The sequence below is a fragment of the Drosophila biarmipes genome, chromosome 2R (genome assembly GCF_025231255.1).
Source record: "Drosophila biarmipes strain raj3 chromosome 2R, RU_DBia_V1.1, whole genome shotgun sequence".
Lineage (NCBI taxonomy): Eukaryota > Metazoa > Arthropoda > Insecta > Diptera > Drosophilidae > Drosophila > Drosophila biarmipes.
In genome coordinates, this window is record NC_066615.1 from 5463224 (window position 1) to 5485791 (window position 22568).

A 22568-nucleotide genomic window follows, 5' to 3' on the forward strand; every position below is an offset into this window, starting at 1 on the left:
TATGTTGTTCAAATCTGAACATTTTAAAGGTATTTTTATAAACATTAAAGATTAAGGTTGATGTTTGTTTTATATTTATGATTGTTATTCCTGCTCTTGACTGTTTGAGTTTAACTTTATTAATAGTTTATTTTAAAAGAAAAATATAAACCAGCTTTCCTTATACTATAAATAGGTTGTTTAGATCTGAACATTAAAACAAAGTTTCCCGGTATTTTTAAGGTTGAAGTTCGATTTGTATTTACGATTACTATTCTTGCCCATGGCTGTTAAGTTTATTTAGTTACAGTGCTTCCCCAAAATCTAAGATCGGTTCTATATGCCTTGTATGTCCGACCTCTCCCGCCCACCTGGACTGAGTCAGCATCTCTGTCCACGACTGGCTCTCCGCGTTCGCCGTTGCCGCCGATGGAGTTCCAGCCGAGCTGTGCCTCAGTTGCCTGGCGACTAGCGAACAGCTTGGACGTGTGCTCTGCGGTGTCGTTGCGAGGTTCTACTATCCGAGTTTCCGAGTTCCCCTGTTGCAGCCGTCAAGTAAGACCCGCTCCGAGTTCTGTGTGATTTTGTGTGACATGTGAGAGCTTCGCGGCTTGTTTCGTTTTTATTTGCCGTTGTCATTTGGTTTTTGATTTGTTGAGCGGTCGCCGCGAGCCACTTGACGGCCATTCTCTCCTGGCTTTGTTTCGTAATAACTCGCTGTGTGTGTTTGCGGCAAATGCCCGTGTACGAATTGTGCCTGTGAAAACGACCAAAGGCCAAGCCGAGAATACAAATAACAAAAAATGCTGGCCCGCTTGTGGAGCATGTGCCGTTCGTTCAGTTCGGCCGAAATGCCTATAATAATATGCCGTTTGTCTTTCCGTTTTCCCCGACCAATTAGATCCGACATATTTTGGGAAATGCTGCTTTCAATGCAAATGTGGCGCGCTCTGTGGCTGGCGGCCCTCTTCTGCGGATTAGCCCAGGCCAAAGGTAAGACCTATTTACATTTTAAGCCCCATAAACAGGGCTACAAATAGAGTTAAGAGCTGGAAGTGCAAGGCTGGGGAGCATGATGTCATTTGCGCAATGAAATACGAAAAGTATTTATTTCTTCCACTTTGCTAAAAACCCGCTAAAGTGACCTCGTTTTCGATCGTGGGGTACATACACACACAATCTGTGGCCATTTGGAGTGATGGCCGAATATAACGATCTTCGGTTTGTCGGGGGCGGGCGATGAAGCTTTTTTTGGACAAACACGAAAGACTGAGGCAACGAACTTGCGCGGACTAATGAAGTTTGGCAGCGCGGCATCGCGGCAGCGGCCCTGTCATGACTCACTCGCCCGTTCCGACTCTTCCTGCCTTATATGCACGCCTTATACTATATGCCATATTCACCGAAAGCCCTAGCACATTAGTCATTAACTTGGCTGCCCCTGCAAGTTGCCTTACACAGGCAAGACAACAAACAACTAAACAAACTAACCACGAGCGCGGCGAAAAAACAAAAGACCAAACAAGACACCTACACAAACACAACTGCTGGGCAAGGAACATGACACGCCAAGAACAAAAAAACAAAAACGAAACAGCCCAGCCAGCAAGATAATATCGACAAGAAAAATACCTATACAAAAATACTTAAACTCATAAGGCCCACAATCAACTGGTCAAGAGTCGTCTGGGGTTGGCTTATTAAAAGGCCATCAGAATGGAGCATTTCTGCTTTGCCAAGTGCGAAAACATTACGCGAGAGAAATGAAGAAATAAAAGCGGAATACATCCCCAACAGGCGACATTCGGCGACTCGTGTAGGCGAACTGGTCTCTGGAATTAAGATGCAGCCTAAAAATACACAAAGCCGATACGAATACATCTCTCTCCGAGATACAAACAAACAAATAAATACGTATAGAAAAGCTGCAGACGAGGCTATAATTTACGGGCGAGCCAAGCGAGACCGAGAGTCCGATTCCGAGTTCCCGAGCTTCAGCTCCTCAGCGTTCTTCGGCAGCCAAAGCTGAAAGCTAAATTATAACTTGCCAACTGGCTTGGCAGTCGCAAAGGGGGGTTTCGGGGGCTGGCGCTGCTGTGGGGGCGTGGCTGGCTTAACTAAAGCGAAACTTTTGTTTGTCTGCATTAGGGAAAGTAAAAGTCTGACTCACACCGAAGAAATTCCAAATTGTTCAATAGGCATTTAAAGATAATTGTGTGCATTTCTTTGCTCGAGCTTGGGTTAAATTAATGATCAAATATAGTTACCAAAGTTGTTAATAAATATCTTATCTAAATTATTCATATTTAAATTACTAAGCTTAAAAGTATAAAAATTGGTGATATTTAAAATGAATTATACAGATACAAAATTAAATAAATATGTATTGAGATTGTTTTGGTTCTTCAATTAAATTTTTGATTAAAATAGGTGAAAACTGTTTATTTATTTTGTTTTTATTTTATTTAGAGAGAAAGTGTTTACAAAATATAAAAATATTATAATGAAGTCAGATTCAACCTGTTCTAAAAGATACTTATCTTTTGGTTGTTACGGTACAGATTTTTAAAATATAAATTTCATAATTTATATGGTTTGTCCTTAATTTCTCGATAAGCCCTGAGTTAGCCAGTTAAACAAAACATTAATAAATAGTAATGCATTTTGATCTTTTAGTTATATTATTTAAAAGACATTTTTTACAAACTATGTTTATGGATTATCACCCGAGTAGTAAAATGCTTTATGAAATGGCCTATGAACAAACCTTATCTTTGTTGTCTTCTTTGGCTTGCCTTTCAAAAAATAATTGAATGTGCAAATCGCTTATGAAAACCAACATGATTACAGATATTTTCTTGCCGTTGATTGTCTTGGCCTCAGAATTCCGAGAATCTGCCACCGGATGATGTCATCGCCGGAGTGGAGAACTTCGCACTCGAGTGCACACGCTGGTGGAGCCGAGGGAGTGACCTCCCCGGCGATTAGCCAAGCGGGCAGTCGTCCTCCAATCCTCCACCCTCTGTGGGCAACCCGACAAATCATCGAACTGCGATTAACTCGCTTAATTGCTGGCTGACTGCATAGGGAGTAAAAAATACCCACACGCGACCTTGTGCAGCCGCCATATTAAGTCCGAAATCATTTAATTTATGGCCAGAACGAGAGTATGACCGGGCCATATAAATATAATAAATTGTCTACCCGGGAGGCTGTAAATCCTCACTCGTCCCCTCCAAGATTTAAATAACATGCCAGACAGGCAGCCAGCGATCGAGCATTGTCGCATTAAGACAAAACATTGACATTGCTTTGTGAGCGGGCGGAGGAGTCTAAGGGGTCCATGTATAATGGAGGAACAATAATGATCAGCGGATCTGTGACAGCCGGCCTAAAAGGACAACCAACGAAACGCTCGTAATAATAAAGAAATTGCCAAAGTCCGAGGCTGGGACTCCACGGATGACCATGTCCAGGCTGCGCCACATTATGCCAGCGGGCTCTTGGAGTCCGAGTCGGACTCTCGGATGACCAGCCACTATGAAGATGATGATGATGAAGCTGATGCCACACAAGGCAAATAAACCGCTTCGACTTGGACCGGACTTCGGGTTCGGTTTCGGACGATGTGGCTTTGGCCGGTCTGCTGTCTTCGGTCTCTTGGCTTGACTTCGCTTTACATTTTTGCCTTATGTGTGCGAAAAATGCCAATTTTAGAGCAAGTCCAGCCGATCTGCCAGCTCCCCAATGTCTGTGCCTTGTGCTGTCTCGGCCCGGCCTGGCCAAGAGCTGTGTGTGTGAAAAATTGCCCGTCTAGACAAGCGCAACAGGCCATAACAGCAACATTGGGCAGAGCAAGAACAATCAAAGCCTTTTGCTAAGCTAATAAAATCCCGATGCCTCGGATGCCTCAGATGCAGACTCGCGTCTGCTACATTGATGCTCCTGAACCTGAACCTGAACAAGAGCCCCAGTCCAAGTCGAACTCTTAACCCATTAATGGCACTCAGTGTTGCTGTTGACCCAGAGAAGTTTGGCCCACAAGTTGCGGCCTCTTGGAGTTATCCACTCAAGGTTCGGGAGAGATTGTGGAATTAAAAACTGTTGGATCTTAACATTAACAAAAACATAGACCTTTTGCGAGGGCTCCTCTCATATACGAGTATATCAGCATTCCCTAAATTACCCAGGCAATCCCTTTTCGCAATCACAAATTCCTGCAAGGTTACCTGGGGTTAAGGTCGTCGGCTCTAACAATGCCTCCTGCACTTGCCCCCTCACTTACAGAAGAGTGGAGTAAGCCCTGCCTAAACTGTGGGGCAAACCTGGCCAGGAGGAGGAAGGTTCTGGGTAAGACCTTCGCGGCAATGGGCAGATTAAATGCTGGCGATAGCAAAACGAGCAAATCGAGTAGAGGCGGCTTGCTTTAAGGGATCCTGAGCCAAGAGCTCGGGATCAAACTGGGAGCAGCCTTTTGAAGTTGGTTAGTTGGGCTGGCCAACAAGTACTTGGAGCGCCCTCTTCCCTTCATATATATAGAAATTTTTTTTGCAGGCCCAGGCCGCCCAGGCATTTGTCATCAAGTGCTGGCCATCTCTTTGTTCGCCGGCGCATTTTATTGAATAATAATCCGATTGTCGGGCGATCGGACAAAGACAACTTCACTTGCCCTGGCTGGGGGTTGGGGCTCCGGCACTGGAGGTACTCGGTTCGGAGGGGTTTCTTTTGCATTTTGGCATTAATTAGTTCAGGGGCCTTTGACAGCGATTGGCGTGCTCCGTTATGCATTGACCATTTTGGCAACAAGTTGCTAGTTGGAAATCCAAGTTGCAGTTACACAAAATCGGACAAAATCGCAGTGCAGCAAAACGGGGAAAAAAGACTTTCAACTGGCTGCTACTTCGACCACCGTTTTGGCCACAATCGATTCGCGCACCGCTCCCCAAAGGCAGTTTCAATCGGTGGCGACTCCGAAACAAAAAACGAAAAAAACATGTGCGGCGTGTGGCGCGAATTGCGTAAAGTGGAGAAAGGGAGGCGGTATTGGCAGCACATATTGGTAGTACGGCGCAGTGCGGTGCAGCCGATAACTGTATATGTACTCGACCACTAACGGGTTCGGCACTCCTCCGGCAAGCCGCTCGCAGCACAAGGCATGCGTATTACACAAGACTAATTGTATTAGGCCAAGATGCGGCAGCGGCAGCAAAAACAGCTAAGGCCACGTAAGCCGGGCACAGCACTGCAACTGCTGCAAATTTGCATGTTTTGCATGTTTTGCATGTGGACATGACTGTTAAGAAGGCGAAACTGAATAATTTTATGGGAACTCCAGACAAAGGCCATTGGCATGTGACTGAAATAAAGACTACAAAGTGGGCTCAATATAGTAGAAAACTGCATCAATGAATCGCAGTCTTCAACGCCCTTAGGCAATGAACTCTTTTACTGAAATACATAAAATGAAGCCTGCCAATGGGGCTATATATTACACTAAATCGATTTATTATTAAAATAATTTGCATAAAACTTTATGTTGATACATTTGAATGTTAATCTTTTTATTTTATGTTTATTTCTTATTTGTTTCCTATTTATATTTTTGATTATATATAACAGTTGTATATTTAAATCTTTTGCCACGCATGTAATTAAAGAATACAAGTAGGACTTTTACCTAATATTCTTAATTACTCTTTGCAATTACCGTAATCGTCTAGCCCGGAGATTACAGGGGGCTATCCCAATTCGCAGGCTCAAAAGAAGACATTTTGGGCTGCTCCTAAGAGACTAATATGAATATATTATTTACTTAAAACTAGTCGTAATTTGATCTACTCCTATATACCAAGTTGAAAACTAATTATAATTTATAATTAAGAGATTATTTACTTAAGAAAACATTTAGGTTAAAGGCTTTAATTAGATCTGTTCCTGGATTATATTAAATAAAGATGTTAATTAAAAAAAAAAAAAAAAAAAAAAACTCTTTGCAACACTGATTAGCCTCTAATATTTATTTTAAGTATAGTTATTAAATGTTGTCAAAAAAAGTAATTAATTGTGGTAGCAATACTTTGACATAAAAGTTTATATTTATCTGAGATCTTTAAAACTATTTTAAGGCAAATAACAGACTGCACTAAGGCGATATTTGCCAAGCGAGTAAACTGGCCTTAAGAATTTTATTTACGCACTTAGTTAGAATAATTTGTTTAGCTTTAGCTGACACCCGTCGTGGTGAGTCAGCTCCCATGGAAAATTCTATAAAAAGCACTTTCGAGAGATCTTAGATGGAACTATTATCTTTCTGATGACTCTTCAATCTGCCAACCACTTTCGCAGAGAGCTCCAAGCCGAATTCACCTGATGCCGGCTGCATACCAGAGATTCCTCCACTCCGGTCATTAATTTCCGCTCCTATTTCTCACCAAAAAACAAAAAATACAAAAAGCGGAGACAGCGGGGCCTAAAGAAATTGTCAAGCGTCGCAGAGCCCAAGGCATGGCCGAACATATTTATGAGGCCTGATAAGCCGCCAGCAGATGGGGCAGATGGAGCAGATGCCTCCGATCCCGGCCTGACTGGTGGTTTATGCGTGTGAAAGCCGCCCGAGGGGACAGCACGGAATCTAGAGCAAATATTATGTAAATTTTCAGCTGTCCCCGGGGCAGAAGGCGGAGTGGTGGGCAGTAGCCGTGGTAGTAGGCGATTCGAAGAGCGGGAATGAAAACCTGTAGCTAATCCTGGTGGGCAGCCCGCTTACCGTTAGAGCCAAGTTGGAGTCACCAGGCGGCTCGTTGGGTTTTTAATTACCGAATGCGAAATGCAAACTGCGTAGAGAGCGTTTCAAACGTAGCCGACAGGCCAAGCTAACGGAGCACCAGCCTCAGAAGCGCCAGAACAGGATCAGCTCCACATGGAAATTAATAAGGAAAAAAAGCGCAAAATAGAAAAAGAAAACACCGCGACCAAGTGCGTAAGTTGGCTCCCCTCGGGCGGGCAACAAGAATTATGGCTTGCCACAATTGCATAACTTATGCGAAATTTATTTAATCTATTAGACGCTCTGACCCGCAACAACGGGGAGCGTTCTCCCCTCGCCCCTGCTCCTTCGCGCAGCATGATAAATTGCATGTCTAACTGCATGTGGCAAATTTATCATATTTATTTGTTCTGCAACTCTGCGTTGCAGAGTCTTTGTTACCCCGCCATGTGCACGGAGTGATCTTGCCGTCCTGCGTATTCAAGATTGATCACCCAAAGTTCTGGTGCTATATTGGCCTTATAGCACAGTCCATTCCGTTGCGCAATCATATTGTTGGCCAAAAGAAACCGTGTGTCTCTTTGTTGCGGATTTTCAATCGAATTCCCTTCGTGGTGATTCGGCTCTGCTTCTTTTGTGAGGGAGTCACTGACCGACTCGTTCTTTTAAATGCAAAGCAGTTTGGCTTTATTAGAGGCGCCGCTCCAAGTGCGAAAAGTCTGAACAGTACAGTGAATATTTGCTAGAGCTGTTATTGGGAAAATTCCGAGAAATTTCGGTATACTAGAGGATGGTATATAAAAACGATTTAATGTTTTTTTGGTCAAAAACAAATTATAGCATAAGTTTATTTGTTTTTTAATACAAATGCGGTCTAGTTGAATATATCTTTCTAAATATACAGGATCTAAACATGTAAGCAATGATTTTTGAACAGTCTTTTAGTAAGTGCCAAAAGTAAGAACATGTTTCGCTATACCTTGAAAATCTCTTCCAGCCGTTACCCACTGTACCTGTCCCCTTTTCATCGCATGCGGCTCCGCCAGAATTCACAACACAATTTGCACACGCACGCACCAAAGTCAATGACATTGCAAACAAAAAAGGAAAAACTTAGAGAGAGTTTACGCTGTATTTCTTGTTATGGTTGTCTTTTAATGACAACAATAACAAGAGCATTAAAAACCAAGTCTAGAAGAGGGAGACTTTTTAATGCTTTATTGTCATGATGTGGTTTCTATTTTCTTATCTCGCCCGCCTTTGAGATTCTTTTCGGTTAACCCGATTAAAAGTTGCCATTTAATTATCCGCGTTTCTCCTTTTAATGGCAGAACTCACCAGTGCATGGAAAACAGCCTCCGTCTCGGTGCGATAAAATCAGCAAAAAATGTTGTTAATTAATTTATTGAATTCCATTCTGTCGAATCCGAGGCAAAACACAATTTACGAATGCGGCGGGCAACTGTAAAACTCCGCACCGCCAAATGAACTGGATCAGACCCGTGGAAAAGTGCCAGCGCTGAGGAAAAGCGCTGCCCGGCTCGCCGTCCACCCGGCTAACGAGAAGCCAGTTCGTGTTCTGAGTCTTTTGATATGCGCCTGCAGCTGCTCACAAAAAAGAGGAAAGATCAACAGCAGCATCAACTGCAACACGTGAATGCGTTTGAAGTCCAAATTACATGGCAAACGGGGAGTTAACCGCAACCACAAAGGGGGAGGGGCGGTTACCGCATGGGCTGGTGGGCTGGTAATTGAAAAGAAATGCCCAAGATGCATATCCCAAAAATGAGCAAGTTAGGCCGTCAGGAGCGGCGTTTCCGACTACTCGATACCCGGTACTTACACACTTAAATGTCTTATTTAACTGATGGATTTGGGAACTATTTGGGTTTGAGGTGCAAGGTGCATTTTTCATAAAAATGTAGCTTATTTGTTCCAAATATTTTAGTGGATCCTGATTAATTAGACACTCTTTAAAGTACAAGGGCAAAAAAACTTAGTTGCACAGTAAGTTAATGATCTTTGATCTCCTAATCTAATCAGGGTAATTATACATCCAATGCATGGGGTATAAATTAATAAGTGCTTAATTTGCAGTTGCTCTTCTCTTATGTAAATGCAGAACTGCTAGAAAGGCGGCATGAAAATGTGCTGATGTGGGAAAGTTGTACGTGATGCCCTGCAAAGCCATTAGATATGCAATATTCCGTCTTTATTGGCTGTGCACTGCCCTGCACGAATGCAGTATACCCTTGAGGTCTTGGAGTACCCTGGCATACTAGAAAAGAAACCACCAGGAAGCGGCAGCGGGCGAAGACAGTTAGCCAGCGGTCAAATCAAGCAATTTGCCTCGCCCAACTGCCAAATGCTCGAGCATCCAGGAAGCAGGCGATTTTGCATTCCAATCTCGAAATGGTTTCGCTTTTTTCAAGGGCAAATTGGATTTAGATTGACGCACATTGGCCTCTGCGGCTTGTGAATCAGAGAAGCAAGGAGCTTGGATTGTTCCCGATAGAAACCCTTCACTTGTTGGTGGAGTACGACTGCTGCAGCAGCACTCATTCATGCTATTTCCGCAGAATTTCAATTAAAATGTCGCCCAGGCCGCTCCTCCCTTTCGTTCCCGCAATTAAAACACTGCACACTCAAACAAAATAGCCGAGAAGAGGCGAACAGACCGAGAGATATAAATAAAAGGAGAAGAAAATGCTGTTAATAATGCCGCTTGGCATGTCAAAAACGGTTATTAACGTGGCCAGATGGCCAGGCATGCGATCTCCGCCGGCAAGGAGTACTCCAAACTCCACGCTCTATGGTCCACGGTCCGTGGACTATGGCCAAGTGCCTTTCAACAAGTTTGTACCAACGGACAAGCGATGACCGTGGCCAGATGCAAGTTAACCCGCAGAACGGCCATAAACTACGCACTTATCAAGATGCGTAGAATGGAATGCCTACCCAAAAACCCAGTTGGACAATTATAAATCAAGCAGGCCCACTCCGCTCTCTTGAGCTCTACCCTTTTCGGCGTTTTTCTCGGGCTCTTTCACAGTTGTCGTCGGCACACGCAACCAAATAATAATGTCAATTGCAGGTGTGGGCCAGAACACGACACCGGGCTCTTCCGTTCACCACCGGCTTCTCCGGTCCCAGGCCTCCAGACTCTGGTAAATGCCCAATGCCCAAATGTGGCCGAGACAACGCCCACGGGTAGGAACGATTTTGGGCATTAAGGCTCCGACACGCTAAGTAAAATATTACCGCTTTCAAATAACCCATCCTGCATCCACCATATGCACAACCTTCCTAGCCGCCGACTTTGGAGTCTGCAACAGCAATAAATTTCCAGGTTGTTGTTATTTTGGCTGGCGGTCACTTGGTCAGTCGGCTGTCCCATATCCAAATGTGCGCGAGTGTCTGTGAGTGTGCCGGGACACTTGGAAAAATTCTAACATCAGTTTAAAGTATACTATGAAACACTAAAAAATTTGGGTGTTTAAAGGTCCGATTTCCCGTCTGAAGAATAGGTTTTACATCTACTTTCAAAACTTAACAAGCGAATGTTAATATTTGACTTCTATGTTTAGTAAGTTTTTCGTTTGGTTGGAACATATATCTTTAAGCTCTTTCAATTAAAAAACACATCAATTTTACATTGATTGAAATAATATATAATTGAACAAAGTATTCTTTAACCGTGGATACAGGGCACTAAGGTCCAATTTATATGGGAATTCCGCATTTTTCAGGCCTAAGTAAAATTTAGAAACTTCTCCAGGTGTAACTACAAAATATTTCTATTTCGTTTCTGCCATGGACACCTTTGGCGCTCGGGTTGATTAGCCTAACCCCCGAGGAGATTTATGTGCTGACCCCATCGATAATTGTGAGAGCTGTTGGCCGACTCCACAATTAGCAATTGGGTTGAGGGTTCAATAGGTGCGTCCGTTCGATCGATCCTCGATTCGGTCTAGTCCGTCTGGCCCATAATCGCTTGATTAATGGACGGATCGGCGAGAAGAAAACCAACAAATTTTTGTGTGTCATCGCCCACAGAAATGTGTCAGATTGGAATCGCATGGAATTTCATTTGATAAATGAGATTTTTGCAGCCTTAGCTGTTCCGGCAATGAAACTCTCGTTTGCGGCAGTGGCAGCGGCAGCGGCAACAACTTTTATGGCCAATTAAGCGTAAAAAGACATCGGCCATCGGGCGATTACATAAAGAGAAAAGGCAATTATATGCCGCATCGGGCAGGGAAAGAACCGAGAAGTAGAAGAGGGCTTCTCTCGGCTCGTTGCTCTGAGCCATCTCATGCGATTAATATGGTGAAAACAACGGCAACAAGAACAACACTTTCTCGTGCTGGCAATTGAATTAATTCGTATGATTAGAGCTTCTTCTAAGTATTTTCTTATTAATTTGTCTTCGCTGTACAGTTAGTCAGGGACGGTTGCACGTAGAGCTCCATTAACCAGTGGTTATCCCGGAATTCTCCCAGTCTCCCCGCCTTTCTAGAGCTTAAACGCATTCCGCCTCCCTAAGCAAATGACTCAATACGGTAAGAACAATGCCACTCGCTTTCATTCAAGACTTCTTAGCGGTACATACAGCTTGTTCTTCCCCCATTTCTAGCTGATTTTGATCTTGTTGTTGGCCAGAGCAATTTGGCTTAAACAACAGCTGGGGGGCCTGCTAGAGCAGCAGTGCCGGCCAAAGCGGAAACCAACAATTTAGCAAGTGCTGAAGCGCCGCCAACTGAAAAATGTGTAAATAAGCGAAAGAATGAGTGGGCCAGGGGATTAGTACAGTCAGACCTGGCTAAATTGCACCTTGAGATTTAAGTTCGCACAATTTCAAAGTAAAGCTTTAATAATACCAAACCCCAAAGTTAACCGTCATAGGCAAATGCAAATTATTCAGTTGTTAGGACCGTTTTTCTAAAAATTAACCGTTGAGCTAAAAAAAAGCTCGAATGAAATTCACGTCTTATAATATAAACATTTTTAATGGTATTCTAGAAATCTTATTTTTTTAGGATTCTGTTTAGTAATATATTTGAAAATGTTATAGTTCAGTGTTAATTAAGACGTCCAGATAGGGAACAGATCGAACCTTTTAACAATTCTTTAAGTCATTTTAGACAATGTTATTTTTTAATGAAGCAAACATTATTAAAAAAGAATCAAACAAGATGTAATTCATAGTTAGACACAATAGATTTCTATAAAAATAAGAGTGATTTGACCTATGCAATATAGTGAGTAACTTTTTAAATATCTTTCGAACTCGGCACTTTCAGAACCTAAAAGCGAGCTCACTGTGGAAGGTTGGTTGCACCCAACGCCGAACGTGACGTGGAAATAGCGACAAATTGTCAAGGGAGCTCACATGGTATAAGAAAGGGAGCCGAAGCCGAAGCCGAAGCCAGGGCCCAACCGTGTTTACAGTTACGTCACGCATTTGTCATCAAGCCCGGCTAACAAGGCCAAATTAATTCGAGCCAAGGCAGGAACCAACATCGCGTAACAAGATGATGCAGATGCAGCCAAGTTGATTGGCTGACTGCCTCTCACCTTGGCAATTAATAAATTTAGCGGAGGCTCCTCCAAAAAAGTAAAAACTAAAAAAAGAGGAGGATGGCCAAGCGAGATCCATCCAACCAGCCAAGTCATGCCTCATGTTCCGTGTGTGTGCACAATGCCACATGAGGCGGCAGCTTGGGGCAGCTTTTTGCATGCAACATTTACATTTACATCTGTTGACGCCGCCTGAGCATTAAGCTTATCCGCCTTGGCCGCAGACTCAAACTCAAAGTCATGGCGGTGCATCCGTTCCTTTTGGCCACGTTTACTGTTCATCCGCTCGCTTCGGCACTCATGTCCAAACTGTTGTGTAATTTAATTAGCCAGCTGCGCATAATGTTCACGCCAAGTGCAAGGCCAAAAGTTGGTAGTCGTACATTTACCGTTCCCGTGCAGATCGGCTAGAACCGGACAAGGTGGGGGGATCGCTTTGCATCTTATGCTTTAAGTATGGCCAAATGTGCGACCAGTTGTCAGCCAAGTTTGTTCAGCTTAACTGCGCCCGCCCAATCGATCAGGCCTTTAATTTAAGCGGTCAAATGAGACAGGAGCCGGAGAAGCACACTCATTGGCCTTAATGCCTGGCGGAGCTCACGGTTTCCGCAGTGCTGACTTGGCTCGAAGACTCCCGAAGCGGGGGAGTGGGGCAGGGATTTGGCCACGATGGGCGGACGCTGCCGGACGACGACGACTGACGCAATCAGCTGACGGAATCGCAGTTCTATAAATGGCAGCCAGCAATTGCGTCATTGGAAACAATTAACAAACAAAAAGTTGTTGGCCGATAATGACGAAGACGACACCACTGACAGAGCGTTTGAGAGATGGAACGAATGGCAATTTGCGCCGGTCGCATACAACTGACAGCCACTGTATATTCACTTCACTCTCCACACAGGAGCGACACGAGGAGGCCACGACAAGATGGGAAGGGTACTGGGAAAAACGCGTGTCCAGTTTGAACTTACCTTCCTGCTTATAACTCCTAAACCTCTGGTAATTTTATTTTATTAACAGGGTGAAATTTTTGAATTATAATCAAACGATGACCTCCAAAAATTAAATATCTAAATGCTTTGTTTTGAGGCCTCATTTTGTATTAAAAAATTGCAAAATTTAATTTTTTAAACTTATTATTTAAAGAATAAACCAATTTTAAAATCTCCATTAACTTTAATGCAGAATAATAAGCTGAAGGCAATATGTTGATATACGTAATTGGTAACAATAGTGATTACAACAAATCTCACTTAAAATAACAATTATTAAAATGATGTAGGTTCCCTGTTAAAAGATATTCCATATTTTTGCAAGTGCAGGAATGGTCTTGAGGTGGACTTCCAGGAAGAGAGGGCGAACGAATAGACCTCTGGGAGGCAAGTGGACAGAGGATCTCTAATACTGCAACTAAATGCTTTTCAATTATCACATTTGTGGCCCGTTGTCGGCTGGCCCCCAGCCGCCTGCTGTTCATGACCAGCGGCTAAACAAGTTGGTTTATTGAGTTCCCGTCGCATTTTGATGGATTTACGCGGCAACATTGACACATTGACACTGCTTAGCATATTGGGGGAGTGGGATCCATTAGGAGCGGACAACTCCCACTTGACGGCACTGGCGCTGACCTGGAGACCGCCTCCGTACGTCTGCAGCCCCTTGCCCCCATCCTCACCCATCCCATTACCCAGCTGCAGTTGAGGTTTTCTAATTTATTTTGTATGCATGGCCGTTAAGTGTAATTGGTCACTGAAAAGGATGATGAGGCTAACTGCTAGCCAAGTTGAAGGCGGGGGCTCTTCCCCGTGGAGCTGGGGTTCGAGAAAATTACCAGTATTTCCTGTGGCTCCGACTGAAGATTGATGATAATCGTGCGTCGTGTGTGTCAAGTTAGTGGCCCAGGCCAAGTAATTTCTTCAGATAGCAGGCGGGTGTATGTGGGGCCAGAATGCGCTATCAGAGCTGAAGTCTTGTCATAAATGTGAAAGTCACAAATGGCACCTCCTCCTCCTCCTGATCCTCCTTGAAGCCCTGCCCCTTCCAGCCCACCTGACAAATCGCTTGTTTAATTCCTCCCCCTGAATGGGTCTCCGAATGCGGATACGAATCTATTCCCTGCGCCTGCGTTTACCGCTGAGTGGCCAGAGACGCCTCCAGGCCTAACACTTCTCCGCGAGGAGGATCCCCGAAAACAGTTTTCAGTTTTTAGTATTCAGTCTTCAGTTTTCCGATCCAGCCCAGATCCTCATCCGCGGATCCGATCCGCCACCAGCAGCCAGAAACGTGACTGGAATCCCACACAGGGGCTGCGATAGTGACACAGGCGGAGGACGGCGTTGCAGATGGAGATTGCACGGAGCGGAGTGAGGAGACCCGAGTCAGACAATTGCATAATCTAGCCGTGGCCATGGCCATGGCAATTGCGATTGCAATTGCAGTTGCACTTGCAATCCCAGACAAAACGCCGAGCTCCACACACACAGGTTCATGAGACAATTGTTGCAACATTGCCCATGCCCCAAGGCTACACTAGGCGAAAAGCAACCCAGAAATATCGCTTAAATTAGTTACTAGATAATGGTAATTGCGCCGAAATTATGACAATATCAATACGAAATTTAGGGTGCAACGTTTTAGCTAGGTTAATGGGAAGTAGGTACTTTTGGACGGTTAACTTGCTTGCAGATTTTATTAATTCAAATAATTTTATTTGTATAACTTATCCGCTAAGATGCTCTATGTCAAAAAAAAAATTAATTTTCATCCTTTATATTTAACTAGGTTAGATATTTTGATGCTTCTGTAAACACAGCATATGACAGAAATGACATGCATCATGGAAATTGCTCAATGTAAAACAATCAGACAACTTTTTGAAAATATTTGAATAATTTTAAAAGCACAATTTCATATAAAAAATGTAAACATTAATTATTTTGGGTGCTTATTCATTGCATCTGCTTTGTTTATTTTTTGTCTCAACTTACATTGAGATATTGAGAATATTTCTAAAAAAAAAACCGATAAACATATTAAGATTTGTAATTTTATAAATTGTAGTATGAGAGTAAAGCACAACATGATACAACTTTTATCCACTTTTAACAAATTTAATTTACAAATCTCAACTGGGCTATAATTCAGTTGGATGCTTCTCTCAGTGTAGACCAGCTGAGTGGGGACAAACTGAACTCCAGCCAGGTGGTAGGAGGAGATGTCTTTCCCACCTTTCACGACTACTTTTTCGCGGCGGAAAAGGAAAAGGTGGGAAAGACTGTGGGGCTGGCGATGACTTGGGCCACAAAACGATGCCATTTGCATGGCGATGATTTGGTTATTTTGGCCCCAGCATTGGGTTCTTCCCCGGAATCCCCGGGATTCGGAATCACCGGCTTGAGTTGACTTGGCGTGGCTTGTAAACGATTTTGCACGTTGCAATTGTCGGCAGTGGTTGCTTTTGCTTTTGCATTTGCCCCGCTGCAGTTGTTGTCTTATTGATTTGTGCATTCATTTGATTGTGCGCGCGCATTTGTTGCCAAATTGTTTGAAGGAGGGCCAGAGAGCCGGGGCCAAAACATTGTCGTGGCTGCTGATTGCGATAGGAATATATATTTTCAATGGCAGAACGGCAGAGCGAACCACTTGGCAGAGTGGCTGTCCGTCCGTCCTCATCCGCCTTGGAGGCATGTTGGCCTGTTGATGACTCCCCGAATTGCTGCCTCCGCCGCGATATTTCATGCTCCCCATCCACAACCACATTTTCCAGGGAACTTCGCTACGGGTCATTTTCGGCTGTAATGTTATTTCTTTTAAATTTATTGTTAATGGAAATTTATGCTCCGCGCAACGGTTGCGGCCACAACAAGCTGCTTACATGGTTTTCGGCGGCGAGCCATGTGCCCGGGCTCATGTGGCACGTTTTGCTGATTTGTCATGTTCGCAGGTTAAATGCTAATGCCTCAGTCTCAGCCTAAGCCAGGCTTCGACTTAGACTCCTATCCGGCCTCCCACTCGGTTGGCACTCAATCTGATTCCAAGTACTTTTGCCCCGAAAACGAACTGCTCCGATGAGACTCGTCTCGAATGTGGGTTAAGTCCATGTCTAAGTTTTTGACTGCGTCCCGAAGCGGTTTAGGGTTCTCACGAGTTGGCTCGCTTGGGCCATAAAAGTGGTGTCAAATAAATTGTAATCAGCGGCCGGCAATAAAAATTCAATAAAAGAAGTTGCAGAAAAGCCAGGCAAGGGCCGAGAGACTTTGAAATTCAATTATTCCAAGCCCATTTCGCCCACTAGCCGACATTTAGAGGCAAAAACTTTAATGGACAAGACTGGCTCTGGGTCTACCTACCCTAACAGATTGGTCAACCTCTTGAAGGAGTTCCCCCGCTTTTCATACCTCCAGAAAGCAGTGGAAAATGGATTGGCGATTTATAAAAAATTCAAAGTTTTTTAATTCAAAGTTATTTTATATTTAATTAAAATATCTATATCTATCTGACAATAATTTATCTGAAATGGTCCCGAGTTATGCTTTTTATATATGAAACCATTCTTAAATTATAATTGTAACCTTTTTTGTTATTTTTAAGTCACTTAACTTAACCTAACACAAACCTCTTTAACTTAGTTTTGCACTGAGTCTCAGTTTTTTACTATTTAGGATACATTTCCTTATTTTTCTTTGATGATTTCAAAAGATTGCTCGGCATTTAATCAGCACAACCCTGTTCATCCTCAATTAGGCCCTCCGTCCTCATCCCTACTCCCAGTCACATTCCCATCCTATCCCATCCGCTCCGAGGAATTGAATGGCCGGCTGCCATGTCTGTCTGTAATTTGGAGTCCATCGGGCCTTTTCAACGCCTCATCTCCGGCGTCCTTAATGCTCTATTAATGCCCTTGCCGAGGTATTTGTTTTATTGGCGGCCTTCCTTCTGTCTTCAGGCTCATTCACTCTCTATCTTTCAGAGCAGACCGCGTTTCTTGGCGGAAGTCGAGCTGCCATTTGTGGGCAGGCCGACTCTTATTTTAATTTCTTCGGGCGCCGCTTGCATTACGCCCACCTTGAGGCAGTGGCTCAGATTACACACTCTCGCAAACTGGGGAAAATGTGGGGGCTTTCCTACGGAGGAGAAGGAGGACAAGTAGAACAAGAGTCATTCAGTGGCATGGCCATTTTTAATTGCCTCGGCTACAGAATTTCCGCATTTAGTGCCGCGATCTCATTGTTTCCAGAGGATTTCACTCTCGCAATGCATTGCAATGGCTAATTAAACCGAATTATCGCATGTCCACGGCTCGAATTACGTAGGAAAGCACCCAGATTCCGCGCAGAAATTGTGAATTTGCCCTGGCCATTAGTACGAGATTAAGTAGTTAGAGTCAATTATTTAAATTAGTTTTTCCGTCTGCAAATGGCAATGGTAGACTCGTTTCAGTCGCAGGCTGCTCCAAATCCTGGACAACAAATGGCCTCGTCGGCCAGGCATTTAAGCCGATAATTTCGAGGCATCCTACACATGTTCGACGGTAATAAGAATTTGATTGCCCGGCCCGGGCTGAAATTATGCCAAAGCCAGGGCAAAAGCGAACCAAACTAAACCAAAGCAGTGTGTGAGTGTGTCTTGGGCTAATGCCAGGTTTTTGCTTTCCACCGGCCCCAGAAAGCAGCCCTGCGGGTTTATTAAGCCACCTCGATAGAAGAAAATACAAAGCGTGCACTCGTAAAAATATTTCACAGAAATGCCAACATATTCCAACGAATTGCTTAAAAATTTGGAAGGCAAAAGTGGATCATATCGTGTTACAGTTTTTCAATTAAGAATAATATACACATTGTATGTGTAAATAAATTGAATATAGAATATTGGATCAAAATACACTGCGTCTGTCATCGATCTTGTTTTGTGTAGTTACACACATCTATAAAGTTTTTTACTCAGCTTGGATTGATTTGTTCAAGTGTAATAATTGTTGAAAAACAAAAGACTTAAGCCACAAGCCCGCTTCTCAACACATGGCAATTATGTTTGGCAATTGTTTAGTGTTTGCCAGCCGGGTCCATCTCGTCAACGTCCGACGATGACGATGATGGTGATGATGATGATAGGGGGCGTGGCCGGCTAGCCAGTCCAGAATCCAGTCCAGCTCCGATTACTGGACGACATGCTAGCCCACTTTTTAGCGTATACTCGCCTAAAGAATGTGGAAACGGCGGCACAGATACAGATGTAGTAACCATTTTTATTTCTCCTCCTTTCAGGCTCCCACAAGGTGCACTGTTCGGAGGACCAGATGAGGGTGGACATCGGACTGCCGGATGCGGACTCGAAGGATCAGAGCGCACCCCAGATCTACTTGGAGGGATTGAAGGGCTATCCGGATGTGCGCTGCCAGCCGCAGATCGATGGATCGCTGGCCGTTTTTAGGCTTTCGCTGAGTGACTTTTACGAGTGCGGAGTCACGAGGATGGTCAACCAGCTAACGGTGAGGAGAGTCTGGCCATGCTAAGATCCAATCCCCTAGCTCTCGTTCCTTTCAGGGCAAGAAGGTGTATTACCATAAAATCATCATCGAGTCGGCCAGCAGCAAGGAGATCGTCAGCGTTAAATGCATCACCACCGCCAGTCCCGCCTATAATGTGATGATGAATGCCACCACCGGGTCCAGTTCCAGTTCCACGTCTAGCGGCGGCGGCATCCACGGACTGGTGAAGCGGGACGTGCTGCCGGCGGGATTCCAGGAACCCGAGTGAGTCCCTCTCGAGGCAGGCACGCTCCGGATTCGAGAGCTGTCTCCCAGCGCTTTTAATTGCCCATAAATGCAAAATGCATCTATGCACAATTTTATGGGCAATCTATGCAAGAGTTTATAGCATATTAAATGCCCAGTCCGGCCCTGCTCCGATCCCATCCGATCCGAGCCGATCCGAGCCAGGCTAAGACCCAACCGAGGGCCATAAATCAAACCTATCCCAGCTCATTGCCTCCCACTCTTTCTCTCCCGGTTGGCTCTTCCGAGAGTTGCCATTACCAGGAGGTAATTAGCCGCCAAATCGACGCCGGCGGCTTCACATGCGTTAATACCTCCGCAGTCAATTTAATTGCGGGGCGTGTCGCGGTCCCTCCGAGAGCCTTGGGTTTGGGTTTTTGCCAGCCCCATCAGTACCACTACCTATGCTACCCTCCCCTGATCGAATACAATGTTTGTTTTTCATTGCCGTGGCATTGATTTACTACCTTTTGGCGGGGTCCTCCCCTGCCGATCATTAAGACCTCGGATCGGGAGTACTGAACACAGTGAATCGATTTGCTTGCAGGGATCTGGAGATCACCACGTCGCTGACCAAGAGGGCACCCGAGCCCAGGCTGTCCATCGGCGTCAGCCAGGATGGCCAGAAGTTCACCAGGGACTTGACAGTCAAGTCGGTAAGTGACGATTTCCTTGCCAAAATTCCGGGATTACGGCTTAATGTTAGACAATTTTTTTTAGAAAAAAAAAGTTTTCTTTCATGCTAACCTAATACTAACAATCTTAGTATTTCTTGAACGTTTATTACACACAGAAGGATTAACATTTTTAAAAATACATAAGGAATTTTTTAAGATATAAAAAAGTATTTTCCTCAAAACGGCCTCCGAATTTGAGAAGATGAAAATTTCAACGGAAAGAACTTAAAGAACCTTTATTAATTTGTTTACCCAACTAAATCGTTAAGCTAGTTTTCTTGTTTAATTGTTTTTTTCTGCTATAGGGTACACCCTTGACCATGGAAATCAATCTGGATGAGGACTCTGCACCTGTGTACGGTCTGGGTGTGAACTATCTGGATGTGACGGACACGCATACCTCTTCGGAAACGCTCATCTTCAAGGGGTAAGACATTTATTCGCGAAAAAAGAAAGTGTACACATGAAACGATTTACAAAACAACCCAGCTGCACTGTGGATCCCTATTTGTTTGAGAACTTCAACACCATCGACGGCGACATTTTGAGCGCGAAGTTCAAGGCCTTCAAGTTCCCCGACTCGTCGTATGTGCAGTTCCGGGCCACGGTCAACGTGTGTCTGGACAAGTGTCTGGGCACCCAGTGCTCCAACAACCAGGTGGGATTCGGGCGACGCAAGCGGGAGATCAGCTCTGCGAACAAGGTCTACGAGATATCGCTGGCCATGTTCCTGCAGGTGCAGGACATCGAAGGAGTCAACAAAAGTGAGTGTTGTGTGTGCTCACAAATATTGATATCTGAAGTTTGAAACAATATAATTTAAATATTTCCCTTTTTCTTTTCTTTCCCTTTTCCTTGTCATTTGTTCATATTTCCTTAAATAGATATTATATAATAAATAAAATAAAACTCTTATTAGGAAACAATTTGATTTAAACGTATATTTTGAATTATATATGTCACTCTTAAATTTTGTTATACTGTCTTTATTGAGACAAATACAATAAAAAGTAAAGTCAATTTTGGAATTAAAAAGTGTGTATTTTAAGTATACAAAAAACTTAATTAGAAATTTGTAGTTTAGCTTTAATAGAGACTATATAGATTGAAGATAAATCTTAGACCTCTTTTTACCGATACTCCTGTGGAAACTAACAACTTTTTTTACGCTCTCCTTTGACAGATGAAGTACTGCAGCTGGAGGAGAAGCTGCGGGAGCTGAAGCTGGCCAACCAACGCCTGGCCAGGAATAGTCGTGGCAACTTCGCCGTGGAGCAGACGTCGGCCAGCGCCCAGCCCGCCTTCGTGGTGGATGAGCGGGAGCTGGGACACCTCAGTTCCGGATCGGGATCCGCATCGAACGGCCTGTCGCTGCTCCTCTGGACGCTCTTTGGAGCCCTGAGTAGGCGGCTGGTGTAGAAGTTGTAAATCTCTCAAGGCGTGAACGACGTGCGAGTGCGAGGAATGCTAATCAGGGCGGAATTGCGTGCAGTGGCAATGAACGAAGGAGGGAATATTAATGTACTACCTAACTACTAAAATATACCTATACTTGATGTAACTGCCATTTACAGAACGTAATTAACTTTAAATGTATGCGTAGCTTAGGTTTTCTACAACTTATGGCAGGCGACATTGCGACAAAAACAAAAAAAAAAACAGAAAAACAGACAGACAACAGTGATTCTTATAAAAATACACACTAAACACTTACATATAAATATATAAATATGCATATATATTGGAGAACTTGAAGAACTCGGTCTAACTCATAAGCACCTACTAGTCTTCTAAGTGTAACTGTTAAGCTAATTTAATTAACGACTAAACTGGACGAATTAATTGATTAAACAACACTCTGATCGAACTGACTTCTCTGTTTTATTAATAACGACGATAATAAAAACGTCGTAACAACCGGCAAAATTTAATAAAGTTATGAGAATGAAAATGCCTTGCCTAAAATTAATTTGTACAGCTGGGTAAACAGGTAATTTTAAACAGCTGGAACCAGTTTGACTACATTAAAAAAAATATGTTATTCAGATATCCCAAACAACTCAAACTCATATCAAATCAACTTGCTCCTGAAATGTTAAAATTATGTCCTTGCTTCTTTTGACAACGATAATAAAATTAATGTTAGTTAAGACAACTATTTTGGAATTTATGTTAGTTTATGGTCGCTGATTTTACCAACTTTCTGTTTCCTATCATAGAAAAGTTAGCGGAGCCTGATTAGAGGCTTCATGAGGATTTAAAGTTTAAAGTTTTAAAGTTAAGAAAGAAATAGTGAGCGAGGGTCGGGGTATCTTACACGCGACCGGAAAACTTTGACGTCCGATTTCTCGTCCTTTCGTTGTAACGAATTTTCCAAATTGGCGGTGAAGAAGAAGGAACGAGACAATATAATAATATTATAATATTATTATAATAAAATTATCTTTAAGTGGAACCTAAAGAAAACTTTAGAAAGATATGATTAATCTAATTTTTACACATCTATAGTACATTTAAGAAAAAATGTTGCTTTGTTTGCTTCGGATGGAAAAGTGCGACCTGCACCTTTCCCGCTGCAGGACATCTGCACGCTTGAGGCGCCTCGGCAAAATGCTTGCACCAGGCATAATATGTAATATATTTATTTTTAAAAAAATTTAGAAGACTCTTTAAATATGTAACAAAACCTAAACATTTCATTTCAATCAAGGATTTCGTTCCTTCCTAAAAAGTAGCCACAAAAATAGATTTTTTGATGCTTATAAAGCAGGTTCCCGCTTTAAATCGGGGT

At 43.4% G+C, this 22568-nt stretch overlaps 1 protein-coding gene across 2 annotated transcripts; it reads left to right on the forward strand.

Moving 5' to 3' along the window:
• Positions 1–438: 438 nt before the first annotated feature.
• LOC108029723 (uncharacterized) lies at positions 439–21648 on the forward strand. Of its 2 annotated transcripts, none has more exons than XM_017102200.3 (8): positions 439–534; positions 881–972; positions 18592–18815; positions 18871–19079; positions 19648–19756; positions 20083–20204; positions 20267–20541; positions 20961–21648. In XM_017102200.3, the coding sequence occupies exons 2-8, from the start codon at positions 900–902 to the stop codon at positions 21194–21196; spliced, it is 1248 nt and encodes a 415-aa protein (XP_016957689.1). In that variant the 5' UTR covers positions 439–534; positions 881–899; the 3' UTR covers positions 21197–21648. The 2 variants fall into 2 exon arrangements, with proteins under 2 accessions (XP_016957689.1, XP_016957690.1); XM_017102201.3 differs by having other exon boundaries at positions 460–574.
• Positions 21649–22568: the final 920 nt, after the last annotated feature.

Excerpts from the sequence above, each read along its gene's own strand:
- LOC108029723 (XM_017102200.3), top strand. The coding sequence starts at position 900 with ATGCTGCTTTCAATGCAAATGTGGCGCGCTCTGTGGCTGGCGGCCCTC. Across the intron at positions 20,205-20,266 it reads GAAACGCTCATCTTCAAGGG|CTGCACTGTGGATCCCTATT; the intron begins GTAAGACATTTA and ends AAAACAACCCAG. Across the intron at positions 20,542-20,960 it reads CATCGAAGGAGTCAACAAAA|ATGAAGTACTGCAGCTGGAG; the intron begins GTGAGTGTTGTG and ends CTCCTTTGACAG.